The sequence below is a fragment of the Pseudochaenichthys georgianus genome, chromosome 13, assembly GCF_902827115.2.
Source record: "Pseudochaenichthys georgianus chromosome 13, fPseGeo1.2, whole genome shotgun sequence".
NCBI classification, from domain to species: domain Eukaryota; kingdom Metazoa; phylum Chordata; class Actinopteri; order Perciformes; family Channichthyidae; genus Pseudochaenichthys; species Pseudochaenichthys georgianus.
Genome location: NC_047515.1, coordinates 36,248,268 through 36,268,727, shown reverse-complemented (window position 1 = coordinate 36,268,727; position 20,460 = coordinate 36,248,268). Strand labels below are relative to the sequence as shown.

The 20,460-nt window shown below is 39.0% G+C and overlaps 3 protein-coding genes across 4 annotated transcripts; 1 reads left to right on the top strand and 2 right to left on the bottom strand.

Annotated features, from left to right (window-relative positions):
• Window positions 1-2,151: 2,151 nt before the first annotated feature.
• On the bottom strand, window positions 2,152-5,468 carry LOC117457282 (high mobility group nucleosome-binding domain-containing protein 3-like). The gene is made up of 5 exons (XM_034097258.2): window positions 5,305-5,468; window positions 4,185-4,208; window positions 3,367-3,444; window positions 3,130-3,258; window positions 2,152-3,041 (listed from the first exon to the last, which is right to left on the bottom strand). The coding sequence occupies exons 1-5, from the start codon at window positions 5,326-5,328 to the stop codon at window positions 2,922-2,924; spliced, it is 375 nt and encodes a 124-aa protein (XP_033953149.1). The 5' UTR covers window positions 5,329-5,468; the 3' UTR covers window positions 2,152-2,921.
• Window positions 5,469-5,995: 527 nt separating this feature from the next.
• On the top strand, window positions 5,996-11,549 carry get1 (guided entry of tail-anchored proteins factor 1). Its single transcript, XM_034097256.2, has 5 exons — window positions 5,996-6,109; window positions 8,002-8,167; window positions 9,416-9,483; window positions 9,977-10,091; window positions 11,222-11,549. The coding sequence occupies exons 1-5, from the start codon at window positions 6,020-6,022 to the stop codon at window positions 11,293-11,295; spliced, it is 513 nt and encodes a 170-aa protein (XP_033953147.1). The 5' UTR covers window positions 5,996-6,019; the 3' UTR covers window positions 11,296-11,549.
• Window positions 11,550-11,615: 66 nt separating this feature from the next.
• On the bottom strand, window positions 11,616-19,057 carry LOC117457279 (lebercilin-like protein). 2 transcript variants are annotated; one of them, XM_034097254.2, is made up of 11 exons: window positions 18,592-19,057; window positions 17,988-18,048; window positions 17,206-17,395; window positions 16,847-17,112; window positions 15,475-15,717; window positions 14,579-14,716; window positions 14,432-14,501; window positions 14,252-14,343; window positions 13,952-14,081; window positions 12,494-12,559; window positions 11,616-12,164 (listed from the first exon to the last, which is right to left on the bottom strand). In XM_034097254.2, the coding sequence occupies exons 3-11, from the start codon at window positions 17,372-17,374 to the stop codon at window positions 11,791-11,793; spliced, it is 1,548 nt and encodes a 515-aa protein (XP_033953145.1). In that variant the 5' UTR covers window positions 17,375-17,395; window positions 17,988-18,048; window positions 18,592-19,057; the 3' UTR covers window positions 11,616-11,790. The 2 variants fall into 2 exon arrangements, with proteins under 2 accessions (XP_033953145.1, XP_033953146.1); XM_034097255.2 differs by lacking the exon at window positions 18,592-19,057 and having other exon boundaries at window positions 13,952-14,063; window positions 17,988-18,503.
• Window positions 19,058-20,460: the final 1,403 nt, after the last annotated feature.

Sequence of the window (20,460 nt, the reverse complement as noted above, 5' to 3'; positions counted from 1 at the left end):
GGTTGCCAATTTGCTCTTGACGATATATATGCTTTATTATTTTTGTAAAATAATTAAACCTGCTCTTTTTTATTGTAAAAAAATATATATCTCAAAACGTCATGTTTAGGGGAGATACTACACGTGAATAAGTACAAATGTATTGTAGTACAAGTCTGAAATACTGTACTATGTGTATACAATTATACAATAAGTAGCTTACACTACCGGGATATAAATCTGAATATTACTTAAAGCCAGGTATAACAATGTTAATATTTTCATCCAAAATTCTTACATTTTGTTTTATTTTGTTGACTTGTTAGAGTCAAATGTTTTTTTTACCTAGGTTAATTTTATATCTCTTGTCTTGTTATCCCTCCATACATCCACACTAATGTCAACTGTTGTAGACCGTATGATCAAAAACCGTAACAAAAACAAGTTTTCCCCCATGTTCCTAGGAATAAAAGTTGTTTGCTAAACCTGGCTATGAATGATGTCTAATAAAACCCCTTTGTAAAAACCTTCAGAAATCAGGAATATAATTTATAAATAGTGAATAATTAAAAATATAAATAGTGAATACAAACTTGTATGCTTGGTGTAATGCTACTGAAGTGGAGATTTCTGGCACAGAGAACAACATAATTAACTGAGGAATTATGGTATAATTCCATAGGCTAATATTAATCTATATATCTACTTAGTCTGCTACTTACATTAAGACTTTTCATTTTTTAAGTTGTATGAAATGTCATGTTTAAATATGTAAATGTGGCACCATAGACTTTTGGGGAATTTAGTGGACGCAAATGTATAAAGAGTAGCTATTAAAACCAACACCGTAATGTGTATTTTGGATCTTTTAGCTCCACAAGTATTAAATAACGCATGATATAAAAATGAAATACACAAAACTCTGAAAAGGAATCTTAATAAACAACAGGTAGTCATATAGCATACTGTACCGTACATAGTTGTTTTGGTATATTTTAATGTTATGAATTTCTTTTTAAAATAAGTTTTCTATAATAGTTTTATTTTATGGTCCTTTACTTACAACTATCTTCTTCAACTGTGTTTATGTATGCACCATGTACACCAAGGCAAATTCCTCATATGTGTGAATTTACTTATGTGTGGTATTGCTATTTTTACATCAAAAATACTTCTTCCATCTATGGTTCTCTGCATGTTTTATCTTTGTAATCATACTGTATATTATGTATTAGATATCCTGAAGGATATGACATAAATTCCCAAGCTAGGTCAACATGGCAAAGAGCCCTATTGCCCCGAAGGCTCTAGATTCACCTTGGGTAATTTGATTTCATGCACATTTGTTTGGGAATTTGCCCCATAAACTTAAAGAAAATACTGTCTGGTTTACTGCATTAACTCATGATCCTTTTTAGAGAGGGGACCTGTGTCACTGACTCTTAAGTCAAGTACATTTCAAAGGGGCCCTATTAAGCTCTTTGTGGTTATCCTTTTCATGTAGTGTGTTCTATAGATTTTGATGCATGTAAATGGTCCACAAAGGCTAAAATCCCAATGTTCCCTACAGAATAAACTAGCTCTTGATTGATACATAAACTTTAGTTTGTAGTCTTCACATCAGAGGTGCACGAAGTACTCATCCTTTTGAGTATAAGTAGAGGGTCTGAAAATACTCAATTACAAGTGAAAAGTCCTGAATGCACAATGCTACTATAGTAGAAGTACATAGCTTACATACTTACAGTATAAATGCACAAGTACTCAATATGCAGAATGACTCTTTAACCATATTATATTTTAGATGTCATTGAACATAGTACAATAATGCAGTTTTGCTCCAACTAGAGTGCAGTTTAGATATTGAAGCTGCAGTATATTCAGAGTTGCATGATGCTGTATTCACATATGGGTTAAATAGTTTAACTTTCACACTTTAACTTAAGTTTACTTACAGTAAATGAAATCTATATGAATGTATAAGATGTAAATATTCACTATTGAGCAAATCTGTCAGTTTATCATTGAGAGTATTGGTATCATATATATAGATATACTTCTCCCTGGTGGTGAATTCAAAAAGTAATTTCAGGTTAGACATGGTGAACATCTGCAACAGGTAACAATCACCAATCATATGATGTAATCCCACACAAAATAGTTGAGAAACAGTTTACAGGAATTCCCACTTTATTTGGCATTTCATACCATTCATAACAAAGAAAATGTATTTTTGTTTTTTTTTATTTTTTAAAAAAATGAGGAAACTGTACATTGGTAGATAAATCCCAAAAAAACCACAAAGAATATATCCACAGAGAGGTGGCGAATATATCTTGTTGACTGAGGTGTGAATACAGTAATCCTAATAGGATTACCTAAAAACACGCACGATTAGCTTTGTAATGCTTCTTGAATTGAGCACAGCGGAGAGCATGGATGTGTCCAACCATCCTCACATGTACCTTCTGACAGCATTTGGAAAAATAAAAAATCCAGTACTAGTGAACGTGAATATTATGAACAAGACCGATTTAGCACAACTCTTCAATCATACCAACACTTGATGCTGTATTAAATCCAAAAACAGTACAGGTTACAAAAATCCCTCAAAGCGCCTCGGGAATGTCTCAGGTAAACTCCCCCGGAGCCGAACATCAAATTCCTGATATAGGCACGAATTCTTGTCATGCAGGAAAACTACAAACCTAACAAAAAGGCAAAGTAAGAAGCCAGAGAGTACAAACAATGGAACGAAAAAAATAAAACGACTGAGAAGAAACTGAATGAAATTTGTAGTTGTTTCTTTAAAAATGCATTTCTGCAATCACGTGCCTAAAAACATTACTGTCTTATGAAAATAGTAGATAAAAATAGTCTCTGCATTGTACAAGAAACGAGGTACAGGGGGGCTCTGGCAAGTTAGTCTAGGTGTGTCACGGCTATTCTGCGTCCTTGTCTTCTTCCTCCTCCTCGGCTTCCTCAGCTTTGTCGTCCTTCTCCTCTGCGTCTTCTGCTTCTTCCGCCTCCTCTGCGTCTTCTGCTTCCTCTGCTGCAGCGGGCTGGAGGATGGAGAAGAAAAACATGTATTAATATCGAGTTTCTCTTTGAATGTTGCTTATATCCCCCAATTTCACAAGTCTGTCATACCTTCTCAGCTTTGGCCTCTCCGTTTTCTGCAGGAGTGGCCTCTTCCTCCTCCTCCTCCTCCTCTTCTTCCTTCTTCTCCTCTGGCTTGGCCTTTACTGGTTTGGCTGCCTTTTTGTTCTTGGGAGGTGCCTACCATGACAAAAAAACAATCAAGGAACATGAAATGAATGAAATAGAGAATAGAGAAACAGTGCATTTGAAATGGAGACAGTGCTTTTTGATGTGTCTCGTAATTACCTTTGTCTTTTCAGGCTTCTCTGGTTTCTCTTCTGGTGTATCCTTCACCGACAACCGTTGAGACTTTCTCAGTGGCTGCTAAAATATAAAAAGGCAAAAGACAAGATGTAAGTAATTGATACACATAATGCCACAAATAAATGTAACCCATTCGAAAAATGCTTTGAGCCCTAACAGGAGTAATAAGTGCCTTTTCTTTTCTTTGTGAGAGTGAAAAAGTATATACTAAAACATGCACATTTTAAGCTAATCAAAATATAATTATATGCAAATAAGCTTCAATAAAACTCACAATGAACTGCAATTACTTGCTAAATAAACGTTGATAATAGGCACTCAACGGGGAACTCTATTGATTACCAAATTCAGATATTGAAGACTGCAAAGGCTCATTTTACTTAATCTAAATGGCCAAATGTGAGGCATAGTGCAATTTGAAGCAAAATATAGGTGTGAAATGGCCCAAACTATAAAATATAATTTTTTAAAAACAGGGAAATTAAAATGACCAAAGAAGAAATACGATTTGGGGTGAATGTTAACAGTGCCCCCTTGTGGCTGATCAATGCAGTGGGCAGAGCAGGATTGGATCATATCAGCATTTTAGCCATTTAATTCAATATTTCATCCCTAGAAGATTTGTTTTTTACTGGCAGTAGTATAACTGGGATGCACTAAATTATGTTTAAAGTCAGTCTGAACCAACAGAGACATTTTCTTTGTCTTGATCAAAAGTAGAACAAAATGTTCATTTCAGTTAAAGTTGGGGTGTCGAGGACAGTATGGTGCAATAAATGGGTAAACACGTGCATACTAACCTCTGTGGCTGCTTCTGCGGATTTCTGTGGAGGAAAGAGGGAGAAATCAATTAAAAAAAATGCAAAAGAATCAAGAGCCATTCATGACTGAAGTGGGTGTGTAGCGCAAAGAGGGGGAAGGGCAACTCTCCCTCCCATCAAGTCACAAAGAAATTATGCAACGTAGAAGTGGGGAAGTTTCTGAGTTACAGAGGTTCATCCAGTTCTAGTTTCTTCCCGCCCAACACTGTTGTTTATCATTCACGAGACGGGCATGTTTTTTGTTGAGTAAGCATGGTGCTGTAGCTACTTTTTAACCGAGAAAAGCGGGAAGGGGAAGAAGAGGGGACCCCCACCTCACGATGCGCTCCTAAAAACGCTCATCAATCACGATGATCCTCTTTATGCCCCTCTATTGTGGCAAATCGGTAAAAAAAAAAAACCGTCGACAGGATTTTAGGACATGTGTCGCCGTCTTGCCAAACATATATCAGCTGCCATGACACCTCCAAAGAAACGATTTTTACGCCTCCGGCCACAGGATGACGATCTGGATGATCAGTGTTACAGTAAGGCGCAGGCAGAGGTCACCGTGTGTTGCAAATAACAACTCGATATTTACTCAGTGTAATTACCTACATAAATAGTAATGCATGCAATCCTGAATCACCCGATTCAAGTATCCCGAGGCAATTGCGCAATAAATGTCTCCGAAAAGGCAACCTGTTCATCGACAGTGGTTACACCCCTTTGTTTGATCCCAGCACACGGTTGGACTAAATAATATTAAAACACGGTCGGATGAGCTGTGCATTTTAACAAAGCATCCACAAAGTAGCAGTATTAAGGAAAGCCGTGCATATTTGCAACAGTGTTCGATGAGAAAAGTGTGTTACACTTCACTGCACTAAGTAAAAAGGCGCCACTTCCCTGTATCAACAGCAGAGACACGACAGACTTGAGCACAGCAACGGTGGACCTCATGCAGCCACATGGTCACACTGTAGCGAACATTTATAAAGCGTATGCCGTGGTAACACACATATATCGAAGCGAAATGTAAATAAACCGTTGAATTTTTTTTACTTTAAAAAAAAAAAAAGTCCGAGTGTATTTATCATTATTTCACATTTTCACTTACTTTGGTGGTGCTCCTTCTTCCCATTGTTGCTTTAAGTGGTGCGGCAGAGACAGAAGAAAAACACAGCCTTTCACAGTGGCGGAAACTAAATGAATGTGGGTACACCTCTGCTGCTTACACCTCCGGATCAGTCTGTAACTTAACATATGCGTCCGGCCAGTACTAGAACTAGCTCCAACCGGATTGGATCCTCCTCTTTGTATATTTTATCCCTTATCCTACCAACCTAGCAGGGAGGGTAACCACCCGCCCCTTGCTTCCAGTGATTGGCTTTGAGGTCGAGGAAACACACATTTGAACCAAAACATCTTACCTGTGTGGGCAGGACCGTGTGCCAATCATTCTGCCCGAGCCAACTCTTACTTTTTAATCACAGCCTGTTCCCAGATTGTCTGTGTGTGTGTTTACTACTTGGAAAAATGCACGACAAACATGAACATGTTATGAGCTACAAGATTGAAAGGATCATGCTTCACCCAAGCACGCCAAGTATTCACATGCATACTGACAAACCCTTATACAATGAAGTGTATAACAGCTGCAGCCTAAAGATAACAAACAAAATAATATACTGAAAGGCTCATGATAAACACAAATGATTATGAAGTGTTTAGGCTAAAAACAAAACAAGAAAACTCTGTATGGGCTAATTATTATGACCTAATTAGCCTGTTATATAACTCCTCTGTAGCTGCAACAAGGAGGAGAAACAAACATGGCGGCCAGCTATGCGTGGTTCCTTGTGCTGGGCTCGGTTTTTCTAGTCAACCTCATGAAAACACTCCTTCCGTCCATATCCTCTTTCGTAAGTATACGGGTCTTTGTGTTAAAAAATATGGCGTGCGTGCTGTGAAGTTACTTAATATGTCTAGGTTATGTATGATCTGAGTTAAATTTGCAGACTGTTGTTGACTAGCTTAGCCTACTCTACGCTACCATTAATTCTTATGAAAGTCGCTCAGTGGCGCATGAAGCCCAAAATATGGCTGATCATCCGGGTACTTTTGCCCACAGAGCATGCGCACTGGAGATCTCCCGCTCATTGTTTAGTCAAATGAATGGAGGGAGAACATAACTCTCGATTCTGCTTTCAGCGCATTTGACAAATGTACGACTCGAATGATTTAAATAAGGTTTATACAATTGTTAGTGTTGCGGAGTTCATTTAGCCCCTCAAAACGTATACGCTGATATACAGACATCTCTTTCCCAATGTAAGTCAGTGGGGGGAAATAGTTTTTCGGACGAATACGTAACGGCTGCTGTAGTACCACCATTTGGCCACTAAGACGATTCATACAAATCTGCTTCAATGGCTGGCTCACTTCCTGGAGGCTTGATGTATAGCTAGCTTTGGGGAAAAAAACGTAAATGCTGTGCTACAGTTAGAGGGTGGGGTCTTCTCTGAGATCCCGCTATTTAGTGCCTATAGGGGGGAACATTTTGTTCTGCATCATTGTTCAAATGTAAATAGCCTATTGTAACGCTAGGCAATGTGTAACTGCTAAAGAGATCGCTTACAAAAAAGCACTGGGTCAGTGATACAGTCTTTTAATGTCAAGCAGGCAGAGGTGGAATAAGTATTATGGTTATTTACTTTATTAAAAGTAGCAATACTACAGTTTCAAAGCACAAGTAAAAGTTCGTCATGCAAAATTAAAGTAAAAGTACAAATGTATTAGCATGAAAAATATAGATAAAGTTCAAAAACAATAAGAACTCATTATGCAGATTTTCGAATCATATACATTATATGTTTTGATTAATGTGTTATCAAGCTGGTAAAGGTGCAGCTAGTTTTAATTAATTTGTCTGCTGCAGGGTAGCTTGAGCATTTTACTCCAGGTTTTAAAGTTTTATTTAAGTGTTGATCATATTTTTTGTATCATTAATTCATATCGACAAAGTAACTAAAGGTACTACTAAAGAAATGTAGTGCAGTCAAAGTACAATATTTACCTCTGCAGTGTAGTGGAGTAGAAGTACAAAGTAGCCTGAAATTGAAATACTCAAGTAAAGTACAAGTACCTCAAAATTCTACTTAAGTACAGTTCTTGAGTAAATCTACTTTGTTGCTTATAGATAGATAGAACTTTATTTGTCATTGTACAAGTACAACGAAATTACAACAGACTCAAGGTGCCAACACGCAACAACAAGACGATATAAAAACAACAAGACAATATAAAAACAACAAGACAATATAAAAACAACAAGACACTATAAAAATAATAAATGGGATTTATGCAAGCAGGGATTAAAGGTGGGGTAAGGTAAGTTTGAGAAACCGGCTCGATATACACTTTTTGTTATATTCCATGGAATGCTCTTAACATCCCGATAGCAATGAATATCTTAAGTGCTTTGACAAAAAATCCATACAAAAATTCATCTGTGGAAGCCGTGGTACTGTTAAAAGCACGACCAATTTAGCTGGCCCGGCTAAAATAACTGGATGGCCTACCTGCCTGTCAGCCTTCCATCTATGCACAAACTTATCTCGTGCCCTCATGTGTGTTGGAGGAGGGGCTCTGTAAGGAAGTGGCAGATTTTTTCCCGGCTGTGTATTTTCAAATTCTAGCGCACTCGAGCTGGTTTCTCCAAAATTACCTACCCCACCTTTAACTGTGGTATTGAGTCCCCTACACATATACACATTACATTTAAAGTCTTGTCTTTCTGTGTCTTTCTTTAAAGTTCTCGAGACTGGTGCAAAAAGATGCCGAGCAGGAGAGTGAGATGAGGTCTGAGGTGCAGGAGATGAAGAAGGAGCAGCTCTCAATAAGCATGATGGATGAGTTTGCCAGATATGCCAGATTGGAGCGCAAAATCAACAAGATGACCGACAAGCTGAAAACACATGGTGAGAGAAAATACGTAGTTATTATGAGTGACATGCATAGAATACACAGTTTGACATGAGCCCCAACATTTAAAATAATAAAGTAGCATTCATTTTTTTTTACAATTTAAAAACGCTGACTTAAAAAAATGTGGAAACCCCGCCACTAAAGGGGAAATATACAAATAACTATTCAATAAAGATTAGAACCAAAACCTCTCCAAAAGTCAAATAAGTCAATTTTTTTCACCATGGGTCTCAAAGTTGACTAAATCATCCAAAATTCAATGAAAGTGATGATCAGCAATTTTATATGTTCCAATGTCTACTGTGAAGGATATCATAAAGCCTTAATGCAATCGAATGTAAAACAAAAAAGTTATGATTGATCAAAGTAGTAAATCGGTCAGATTTTACCCGAAGACAACAGGAGGGTTTTAAATAAAGTTTAAAAAAAACATTTACGTGAAATGGGCGACTAAAATGCAAAATACCCTTGAACAAAATTGAATTTATACCCCCTTTTTATATTGATGATCCACATATTTTATTAGTAAACCGTATTTTGACTTCCCTATTAAGCCTAGGAAATCAGATCCACACAGTAAAAGTAACAGCCGCAGGAAATTGTTAAAGGTTTTAAATAAGTGACAGAAGAGATCAGTGGCGACAGCTGCAGCCGGCTGATGTTCTCCCTCAGGATTATCTTGTGCACAGACAGGAAGTGCCTTATCAGAGCGTCAGTATGAAACGCATACAGAAGCGCTAAGGCAGTTTTAAATTGCATCTGTTTCTATATGTTCTTTCTCTCGACTGACAGTTTAAAATATCCCTTGATCAAGCTGTAGCCAATATGAGATACTAATATATATATATATATATATATATATATATATACCAGAACAATCACTAACTTATACTAGTTTTACTGTAGAAACAAAACAGCTGACTCATTGTCATTGCAGTTGTGTTCATCAAGAGAACTCTCCACTGTTTGAACAACATGTTTACTCATGTAGTATACCTATATTAAGCTGACCACCACAAAACACTTTTATTTTAATTTATTGTGTTAATGTATTGAATGGAGAGACTGTGCACATGAATCAACATTTTCGTAAATGCGTCGGTTTGCCAAGAGGCTATTTTTTATCTGTAGTCCCTGGACAGATTATTGTAAAACCACCCTTAATATAAATGATGGTATTAGATATGTTTTGAAATTAAATTGCATTGAGTCTAACAGTTGTGTATTTTATTATTTTGCAGTGAAATCAAGAACGGCAGGACAAGCCAAAATGAAATGGGTTGTGAACATCGTCTTCTACATACTGCAGGTAGGGCATTAAATATTTAATACAAAACATTTGTATTTACTGTGACAAATCTGTCAATCTTTGATATATAACGTAGGAGCCACATATGAAGTATTTTTCTGTGTTTGTTACGGTACATGTTTTTGAGTCACTGGGCGTGTCATTGGATTTGTGTGGTGACGTCTGCGGTTATATCCGGTTGCTTTTACCTGCGCACTTTGTGATAGATGGAGGGGGAGTGAGCTGGAGAAGGACAATTTATGTTGACCGCACGTACGGATAAAAGAACATATGCATATGGGTATGAACTATTGCATGTTTGCTTTGGAAATAAAAGGTCAAACGCATACTGTTGGAAAGACTGAGTTTTTGCGCGTCCACACTGTTTTTCTCTTGTTTAGTCCCTCGCGGCACTTTGTTTGGAATATTACTGCCGCAATATATAAGGAATCTTTTTTCTATCATAAATCAAATAGAAAATGCATTACGTATTTATTCTGTCTTTATTTCCCAGGCTGCCCTGATGGTCTCCTTGATATGGAAGTATTACGCTGACCCAGTGACCGTGGTCCCCAGTAAATGGATCGCCCCTGTGGAGCGCCTGGTGGCCTTTCCAACAGGAGTGGCAGGTAATCAATCTATTTTCCATACTTCATTCAATAAAATATCATTTATTCAAAAAAGAAACATGCAGGTCAACACATTTCTAACTATATAAAATACACAACTAATACTCCAGAAATGTGGAAATCCATAGGTAGAAAACCCAGTCTTCTTTTTTAGATGGATTCTTTATGCATTTATACAAACACAGTGCTGATGTGTATGTGTTAGCGCTCGCAATACATCTGGAAACCTTAATGTGTTAATAGCAAAACAAAAGACTCAACTGAATCACAATAGCAAGTTTGACCCAAAGTTGCTCCCGTACTACAAGCGCTGATTTTGATCATGAATCACATGGCAGTGACGAGACAAAAAAGGGAAGGAATCAGCTAAAGAGACGTGTGTTACACTGACTGGAGACCACTGGACATCAGTGTAACCATCACTATCTCAACCATAACTCCCACAATGCACTAGTTCTTTAGGTGTGGTGAAAACAGAGGAAAGGCTTTTAGCTGAACCATGCTCCAGTGTGTTGAAGTGTGAGATAGTGGACAGGGTCTCCACTATAGGAACTGATAACAGCAGAGATAATATGCCATGTGTATCTCACATTATACAGAGGCTTTGTTCACGCTTAAGTAGGGTAGGTAAGAATGGAGAAACCGGCTCGAGTGCGCTAGAATTTGAAAGTACGCAGCCGGGAAAAAATGTGCCCCTTCCTTCAGACTTCCTCACAGAGCCCCTCCTCCAACACACACAAACGCGCACATGACCAATGAGGGCACAAGATAAGCTTGTGCACAGATGGAAGGCTGACAGGCAGGTAGGCCATCCAGTTACTTTAGCCGGGCCGGCTCAGATGATTGGTCGTGCTTTTTACAGCGCTACGGCTTCCACAGATGACATTTAATGTATTCATTGCTGTCGGGATGTTAAGAGCATTTAATGGAATATAACAAAAAGTGTGTCTGAAGTGAATTTCCTACCCCTCCTTTTAAGTGTCGGACATCTGTTGGACTTCAGGCCAATCATTCAGAAATCATGTATTAATAAAGTAAAAAAACCACCTGATTTCTCTTTCAAGTTTATCATGCATTTCTTTATTCCAACGCTCTATCCACAGACTGACAGAGCTCTTCTCTCTCCTCAGGTGGAGTGGGCATCACCTGCTGGCTGGTGGTCTGCAACAAGGTGGTGTCTCTGGGTCTGCACGCCGTCAGCTGAGTGACAACACTGGCATCCTAACCTATCGTTCAAGATGTAGATGAAGACAGCCTCTGTAGTTCGTCTTTTTTTTTGTCTGCTGCTCCAGGTCAACATTTTAAAATGCAGTGCGTTTAAGTTCTGGCTGGTTTATATTGCTCAATATTATTTTGGTGAATTTTGACCTTTGGATGATGTTTGGACTGTATTATTTAAAAACAATGTGTTGTTAATGCCTTTTTAAGAAAAATAAAACACGAAAAGCTTGCATTCATTGTAGGCTACTGTTATTTATAGTAATTAGAGACACCAAAACAAATCAGGTCAGATCTATCACAATGAACTGTTTGAGTCAAACAATCGTTTATTCAGAGAAATAAGAAAATATGTCATAATAGAGGAAACTCCCAGCTGTACAGTTTAAATGGTTCTTACATTTTTGAACCCCGGAATCAGCGACTTAGCCTGGACTGAAGTGCTCCTGATGAGCCTGCTCGTTGTGTTTCAAACTGCCCTCTACTTGCCCTGAGGGCTGCCTCCTACACCCTTCCTGGATTTCCCAGCAGATAGACAGAGTTCAGGACTCCCCTCGCCGCTGAGGGTCTCCATCTTCATCGGGCTCTGATAGGCACTGCAGATGCTGTAGGCCGGTTTTCCAATGTGCATGTTCTCAATAGTTTGTTTAAAAGTGTAGCTGCTTCTGATTTTGAGGAGTGTGTATCCTTGTCGGTCACCTCCATTAGCATTCAGAGATTTTTCCAGAATGTAGGATGTCTCCTCTGTTTTCCGCTCCTCTGCTGATGCCTCAGGGGCCTCGAGTGCCTCCTCTTCTTCAGCATAGTCTCCCTCAGATAGATATTCTTTGCCCTCATCTGCACTACTCTGCTCATCTGAAAAACAAATAGGTTTTAGACGTTATTTTTCATTAATACTGAATGACCTTTGTGTTGTCTTGTCAACTAAGCAACTGATGTCCTCCGGGTTCGTCTATTTATAAAGCATACAATATATAAATCACCTAAATCTGTAACCCTTTTTAAGACTACCTAATCCCAACTTTTACCACAAGTTTTCAATAGATTTAGAAAAAGACCACAGATGCTGCACATTTGAATAAAACCCCCATGATTCAATGAGTGCTGCAGCACGTCTTGACCCTCTGTCTGAAACCAGAGCTCAGTCTGCTCTGATTGGTTATTGGCTAACATTAAGTACTCACCTGCACATTCTTCTGGTTGATTCTCCTCTAATGTGAGATTTGCAGAACGCTCTGACTTTTGATTTTCTATGATCAAAGATAAGAAAAAAGTGTTGTTAGGCCAGAGATGGAAGAAGTACTTTTTTACTTAAGTAAAAGTAGCAAAACTAAATTGTAAAAGACTGTTCTATAATCAAAGATAACAAAATGCTGTTTAGTGTGGATTGTGAGGTAGTACCACTATGTTTTTCGGTCAAGGGTTATCAACGGGAAACCGATGGCCTGTCCACGCCGAGTAAGGAATGAGTCCTTGCCCCAGGTAAAGGAATTCAAGTATCTCAGGGTCTTGTGTCTTGAGTGAGGGGATAATGGAGCTTGAGATGGGCCGGAGAATCACAGCAGTTGGAGCTGCCAACAGCTGACCCCAAAAGCAAAGCTCTCAATCTACCGGTCCATATTTGTTCCTACACTGACCTATGGTCTAAAAGACTGCGGATCAAAGCGTCTGTAATGGGTTAACTACGGAGGCCGGCTGGCATCTTCTCTTAGGGCAGGGGTGTCGAACTCAATTTCATCACGGGCCACATCAGCATTATGGTTGCACTCAAAGGGCCGGTTGTAACTTTAAGACTATATAAAAATACATATATAAATATATCATATATATAAAATAATGTATTATATTACATCATTGCCTCTGCATTGGATTATCATCGGATAGGGTAATAACTTCATAATTAACTACGTCTGAAAGCAGAAGTCTAGGGCAAGTCTCTTCAGTGCGTATGTCCCAAAATGATTTAAAAAGAAAAGCCAAATTCTGGAGAGAAAAAAAAATGAAATGACATTTTGAAATAAAAATCTAATTCTGAGAAAAAGGAATTCTATGAAAAAATGCATATTTTGAAGAAAAAAAGGCAAATTCTGAGAAAAAAGTCATATTTGAGATGCATTGTGGGACATGTAGTTTATGGGCAACGTGCTTCTTTAGCATGTAACCGTATAATAATCATATTATATTCTTTGCAAGCTCTTGTGGGGCCACATAAAATGAAGTCGCGGGCCGAATGTGGCCCCCGGGCCTTGAGTTTGACACCCCTGATTTAGGGGGAAGGTGAGACGGGAGGGCTCGGAGTGGAGCGGCTGCTCCTTCACGTAGAAAGGAGCCAGTTGAGGTGGTTTGGGTATTTAGTAAGGAGGCCACATGGCAGCCTCCCTCGAGAGATCTTCCAGGCACAGGGAGGAGACAGAGGGGCAGACCCAGGACCAGATGGAGGGATTTAATCTCCACGCAGGGGAACACCCTGGAATCCCCCAGTCAGAGCAGGTTGATGTGGGCAGGGAAAGGGACGTTTGGCGCCCTCTGCTGGAACTACTTCCTCAGTGACTCCAGATAAGCGGTAGAAGATGAATGGACACATGTACATGTTTGCATTGTTTGTTGTGATGCTGCATATTCAACATGAATGAATTGCTCACCTGCACAGGTCTCAGTTTCCTCTGGGTGATTCTCTTCGAACGTGAGATCTGCAGAAAGACCCGTCTCTGGATTGTCTATAGCCAAAGACTCCTCTACTGGATTGTAAGGACCCTGAAAGGTATACAGAATCTATATGTAAGTTAGTAAAATAAATTACACAAGTCTCCAGAAGTAAGGAAACATCTTGAAAGGTCACAACAACATTCAGCTTATATCAACAAGTTAACTCTATAGCAGATGTAGGAAAACGAGTCGAATGTTGTGAAAGAAATCCAGAAAATACACGATTTGAGTCGTACCTGCTTCTCTGTATATTTTAACTCCAAAAGAGTCCCAGCTGCAGAGGAGAGACGGACTAATGGATCCGTCTGAACCATCTTACTTTTGCTGCCTGTTAAAAAGAAAAGACTCTTAGAAAAAAAATGTCTAAACTTAAACAAAGTAAATACCAGTCAGAGCAGCTTGTTGGGTTTCTTTACCTTTTTTTGGAGATCCTTTCAGGAATCTTTGGGAGTAAATATTGTGTGTTTCCAGTTCTCGCTCTCGATCCTGCGAAGAGGGAACAAATGATATCTGTAGTAGTCAGTAGGACATGTCTAATGCTGAAACAGCTGTTGTTCACTTACCTGGATCTCTTTGTTCAGGTGATATATTTGCTCTTGCAGGTAGCCGGTAATCTTCTTCGCCTCGTTGATCTTTCTTTGTTCGGCGAATATTTGGCGGTTAAATGAGGCCTGGCTCAACTCAAGATTCTTCTCCAAGTCCTGAAATACAACAACAACAAAAACCAGGGCATGACAAGAATAATTGTTTTATTTTTATTTCACAATGACATATCCAATCAATCAACAACTTTATTAATCCCGCTAGGGGCAATTGGTTATGAGCAGCAGCTTATGTCATGCACACAGGCAGGAACATCCATTGTATTAAAAGATTTTCTAGTATTTATTTATTTCAGAGTAGGTTTAAACATACGAGAGATTTGTTCTGGTGTATAGTAATGCATACATTAACACAGTAAGAGAGGAATATATTGTAGGAAAGAGCAAAGAAATTATAAAAACTATTAAAACAAATTGAAATATTTACACACATATAAATACACACACACTAGAATGAATGTTGAGAGCTTTGCAGATTTAAAGCAAGGTGGAGGTAAACAGAACATACAGGGAATGGTGCAGGACCCAGTGTTAAAAGGAACACGATTTACTTGCATGATGTGCATACATTATTTTCCTTTTGCTCTTGGATTTGAGTCATATGATAAGGCCTGTCTCTTTGTTATACTTACAAAGTCAATACATTCAAAGTACAAGGATTAAAAGCTTTTTTTACTTTTGCGAGAAGCGTGCCTTTCAGCTGCAGCATAATCATATAGATTCCCATTTACATTCCCAGGTATTCAAATGTAATCCACAGTTGTAGGCTGTGATCATGGGTGCTGTCAGGAGCTCTGCAGTGACCCTGGACTACAGTTCTGACCTCTGATCTGTCTCCCCCCCCTTCCCCTCCGTACCTGTATCCTCCGGTCCTTGCTCTCCAGCTGAGCAGAGGCCCTGTCCAGCCTGAGGGAGAGCTCCTCTCTGGGCAGCAGGCTGTGGTCCTGGCTGAGCAGCTGCAGGTGCTGCAGACTGGCCTTGGTGCTGCGCAGATTGATCTCTGTGCTCTGGAACTGCCGGGCCAGACTTTCCCGGCAGGCGCGGGTCTCACTGAGCAGCTGCTGCAGGACCCGGGTCTCGTTGCTGTGCTTGGCGAGGATCTGGGGATGTCACCAAGAGGACCAATAAGACGTTTTGGTCACATGTTTTTCATTATTCAAATCTGATTAATAATCCTTCTGTGTAATCAAAAGACTGTTGGTACATAGGTAGACAGGCTTTTTTTGGTAATATATACTGCAGTTAAACATTTCTGGAGACAAGTGATTGACATAGTATCATGTTATTGAAAAGGCTATTCTTGCTGCTGAAATGTTCAGGTATAAATAGGCTTCACTCAGAGAACTTGTTTTTACTAACTGTCCATGAAGTCCACACTGAGCTGGAAAAAGGGCATTCAGTTACGTTGCTTCATTTGCTCTGAACCAGCTGCAATATGAGCTGAAACTCAGGGAGCTGGTCCCTCGAAACAGATTTAAAGCTCTTCTTAGTGACCGCAGAGGATGACTGTCTGTAGATGGCGGCGTTTCTGATAGTGATATGTTCTTTGTTCTTGTTAAGGTTCTTGTATCTAGGCCAGGACTCTCTTGCATAAGAGATCTCAATGAGACTTCTCCTCCTGCTTAAATAAAGATACCATGTTGCTGATTCTTCTCTCAATTCAGATACCATGTTTTCGCTGGCTAAACTGCTGCCAAAAAGAAATCCTCATCACAAGGTGGGAACACTCACATACTATATTTATAAAAAATTGATATTTTCCAACTCATATCAGAACCTTGTATCCCCTCTGTAAACAAAGCTAAGGGAGAAACCCTCGAGAACATTACATTCATTGGAGATTTGGACATTTGTAACATTTTGAATGCAGGAGTTTTACTTGTAACAGAGTATTTTCACACAGACATATTATTACTTTTACTTCATAATAAGATCTACTTCCACCTAATGCAATTAAGTGTACAAAGATCAAAGGATATATCAAAACAAGTTTGGATAATTAATTGTTATATTACATTTTTGTGAAGAGATGAACTCCTAATTGAAAACAAACAACATCTACAATGTGTGTGGAAAGGCAGGATGGGTGTCACTAATGTCCTCTTTTTGTATTTACACTAATATAATATGTATCTATATGTGTGTGACATCTTGTTGAGATGACTGGAAAGTTTAATAAGAAGTTGGTTAAAACAAATTCAAAACCAAAATGGACAAAAACCACCCCACCTGTGAGATGCTGCTCTCAGAATCCTGGAAGTGCTGCAGCGCCACCGTGTGGCGGTGCAGGAGGCTCTTCAGCAGCCGGGTCTCTGTCCCGGCTGCGCTCAGCTGCTGCTGCAGATCCACCACGCGGCTCTTCAGGTCCCTGATGCAGGTGGAGCTGGCAGACTGGATCCTCGGTTGCAAGACCTGGGCGGTCTTGATCGGGGGCAGCTTCAGGACGTGGCGGTTTGCATTCTGATTGGTCTTCTGCTTCTGGGGCTCTTTGTTACCTGAAGAGAAACATTTATAATAGTGAGAATTAAATTAGCTGTTTTGGTTACCTTGCTTATATGTGATTTAAAATGTAATGTCAAAAGAAATACCTTTTTGTCTTCGGTGTTCATTTGATGTCTGGACTTCCTGGGTTTTGTATGTAAGTGTAAGTGAGTCAGCCTTCTCTTCACAGTCAGTGCTCAGAGCGTCTCCATCGCCCTCCTCCCTGAGAGCGAGGAGGACCTGCTGCATCAGGCTCTGCTGCCGCACACACATCATCTGCTCATCTGCTCATACACACTGAGAGAAGAGGAACAGTGAGGAAGATAGAGGGGTCTTTCACAAAGGGAAAATGAAGTAGGAGATCATTTAGCATGCAGTCAAGGAAGGTATGAAAGTCAATAATTGCACTGTAGTTTAATTTTTGCATTCTATAACACTTTACACTTGTACACCATTACACTTCAGAAGGTACATCATGTTATTTTGACTTTTGGGTTACTCTACTTAAATAAATAGTTACACCTGGAATAAATTAACTTCAAGCTACCCAGCAGTAAATACAATTATTAAAATTAGTTTAGTTACAATAATAAATCAATAATATAATCCAAACATATAAAAACATATTTTGGAATGGGCCTATCAACACAATGAGTATTTTTACTTTTGTTACTTTAAGTTTAATTTGAAGCCAATACTTTTGAACTTTTACCAAACTTTCTGAATAAAGGACCTTTTTTTGTAACAGATTATACACTTTGGTATTTCTACTTCTACCATAATATCTGAGTACTTCTTCCACCACTAATTCAACCAATATACAAAACAGGGGTTAACAAACGTATATATTTTTCACAATTATCTTTGTACCGATAAACCAGCTCCATACCTTTTATTTTCTGTCCTGGTCCACCATGAGCACCTGCTCCACACAAACCTATAGCTACTAGCTAACAAGTTGTAAACAATGAGTTAGTAAATTAATAGCAGATTAGCGCCGTTACTAGAGCGGTTGTCTTGGTAACCCGCGGTGAAAATTAAAAATAAATACTGTAAAATGGAAAACAAAGACAAATAGGGCTACTATATAAAAACAAAACATATTGTTTCGTAAACTAGAAAAACGACTGCAATGCTTTTTTGGTTTTTCAATTATAAAACGGTCAAAGGATATTTTTGAGCGATCCGAAAAGACACTTGATAGGCCTAAAGGTTTTAAGATATCGACGGAAAATACAAGCGAGAGGCCGTAGACGTAGAGTCAGGCTTAAATGTCCTCTCAGAGCCGATAACACAAGTGTAAAAGACGGTGGAGTGAGGGCTTTCCTAGTTTGTTTAAATTAGGATTCGAATTTGACGGCTCAATAACTCCAACAGAAACTATATCAAAACACAAAAAAACGTCTCTTAACCACCATAAGGAAGACAGGGAGGTTCAACCTAATTTATATCAAAACAAGCCGATACACACCGTCCACAGAGCTGCAGCTTACCTGCAGCCGAATGCACATCCAGGACTGTGTGTGTAGCATTATTTTTCATTTATTGTCATACATTCTTTTGGGGATTTTAGTTTTTTTGTTCTCTAGTTATATGAATAATGTATTGAAATTGAGCATTTCTCCTATTCAAAAAGTCTTAATGTTTTCAATAGCTTCCATGCCAAGTGAAGGGTGTTTCTCAATGTCTCGGAAGGATCCTTCAGACCCACTATTTCAAGGATGCTACGTCATCGAATCCTGCCGAAGGAATGTTCAATGTCCAGGATCCTTGGAATTCTACCGAGGACTGAGGGCCACTCAGGTCGACTATTTTCATTTCCTCGCTCCTCGGTCTCACCGGAAGTTGATTTGTCTGCGCCATCTTGAGTACCCTCCCATGGCTCTTATTTCTGCCGGAGGATCGAGGAGCGATAATGGAGTAGCGATAACCGAGGAACCACCAGACCATCCTCCGATGAAATCCTCAGACACTCGCCCCGCCCCCTTACTGTGTATCGCTCACTGATTGGACGATGCAGTGCATGCACTGATCTCATGCTTCTTGACATGAGAGCAGTTTCCCAGCGGAGTGAAGAAAATACATGAACCTCACGGGAGTCACTCCTCAGTTTATACCGTGTTTTGTTTCAATTCATGTATAATTTAGTTACAAATATGTGATATATATTTGAACAACAAAGTGGTCAAAAAACGTTTTATTCATTGGAAACATTTTCATGATCGCTTTTTTCGTTTTACATTTTAATTTATTGTCATTTCCATTCAGTCAGTCATTAAGTGCTATTAAAATGTTAATGTGCTACATATCCACACAAACAAACAAAGTGTGCAATCCAATGAATGTTAATCTAACTGGGTTTTGATAGATAACATATCTCTTTTTCTTCTCTCAATTATTTTATTTCTATTGTGCACTGCACTCTAATCAATATTAATCAAACTAATGTTCGTTTATACATTTTAAGAATGGCGTTTATCTTTTCTGAGAATGAGTTCTTATTTTATTTTATTTATTGGGGTCTGCAACAGATGATACAAATTTGTGGCGGTAAATGTGTGGCGGGGGTGTTTGTGAAAACAACGGGGCCAGGGCTGCAGTCGGATAGTTTAAAAATCAGCTCCTAAATTCTAACCCTATCGTCTATTCCTTGACCTCTGAGTGAAACGTCACGGGGTTAAGGGATAGTGGATAGGAGAATTCAAAAGGACTTAGGAGAAGAGACTGCGGTACTTTAGAGAATCCGAATGCACTTTCACTATCCGACGTGTTTATGATGCGCCAGCGGACGTCATTGTGTGCGTCTGCTGCTGTGGGGAAACTATGGAAACCACAGTTTTCTATACAGCGGACTACAACATGGATGTTTAATAAGAACGAGGGACTGCTGTAAACTCATCTAGAGACTCTGCACCGTGCTCTGATGCTGCTGCTTTGCTTTATGAACGTAGACAACAGAGAAACATATTCTTCATGACCAAAGTTGGAATTGAAATAAAAAAGGAAAGTGAAACTTATGCTCGTCACCCTCTCCCTCCGGTCCACATTAATACCAATGATCCCAATACGCAGTGTTGGGAAAGTTCACTTTCTACATGAACTAGTTCAGTTCACAGTTCACACATTTTAAAATGAACTAGTTCAGTTCATAGTTCATAATTCAAAATTTTGAACTAAAGTTCATGGTTTCAAAAATGAACTAATTTATAGTTCATAGTTATTTTTTCAATAAGTTGCTGCGAGCTATTATTTGTCTCCTGTACGATGTTAATGGGCCATTTCAATGTTTACAATATCCTCAGAGGGCCGTACAAGTTATTGACCTCTGCTTAAAAAAACTAAAATCACAGCCCATTCATTTC

Coding starts and splice junctions, on each gene's coding strand:
- LOC117457282 (XM_034097258.2), bottom strand. CDS start 5,328: ATGGGAAGAAGGAGCACCACCAAA. Junction 4,209..5,304: donor GAAGAAGGAGCACCACCAAA/GTAAGTGAAAAT, acceptor TTTCCTCCACAG/AAATCCGCAGAAGCAGCCAC. Junction 3,042..3,129: donor GAGAGGCCAAAGCTGAGAAG/GTATGACAGACT, acceptor TCCATCCTCCAG/CCCGCTGCAGCAGAGGAAGC.
- get1 (XM_034097256.2), top strand. CDS start 6,020: ATGGCGGCCAGCTATGCGTGGTTCCTTGTGCTGGGCTCGGTTTTTCTA. Junction 8,168..9,415: donor CGACAAGCTGAAAACACATG/GTGAGAGAAAAT, acceptor ATTATTTTGCAG/TGAAATCAAGAACGGCAGGA. Junction 9,484..9,976: donor TCGTCTTCTACATACTGCAG/GTAGGGCATTAA, acceptor TTTATTTCCCAG/GCTGCCCTGATGGTCTCCTT.
- LOC117457279 (XM_034097254.2), bottom strand. CDS start 17,374: ATGATGTGTGTGCGGCAGCAGAGCCTGATGCAGCAGGTCCTCCTCGCT. Junction 14,502..14,578: donor ACCTGAACAAAGAGATCCAG/GTAAGTGAACAA, acceptor CCCTCTTCGCAG/GATCGAGAGCGAGAACTGGA. Junction 14,344..14,431: donor GAAAGGATCTCCAAAAAAAG/GTAAAGAAACCC, acceptor TCTTTTTAACAG/GCAGCAAAAGTAAGATGGTT.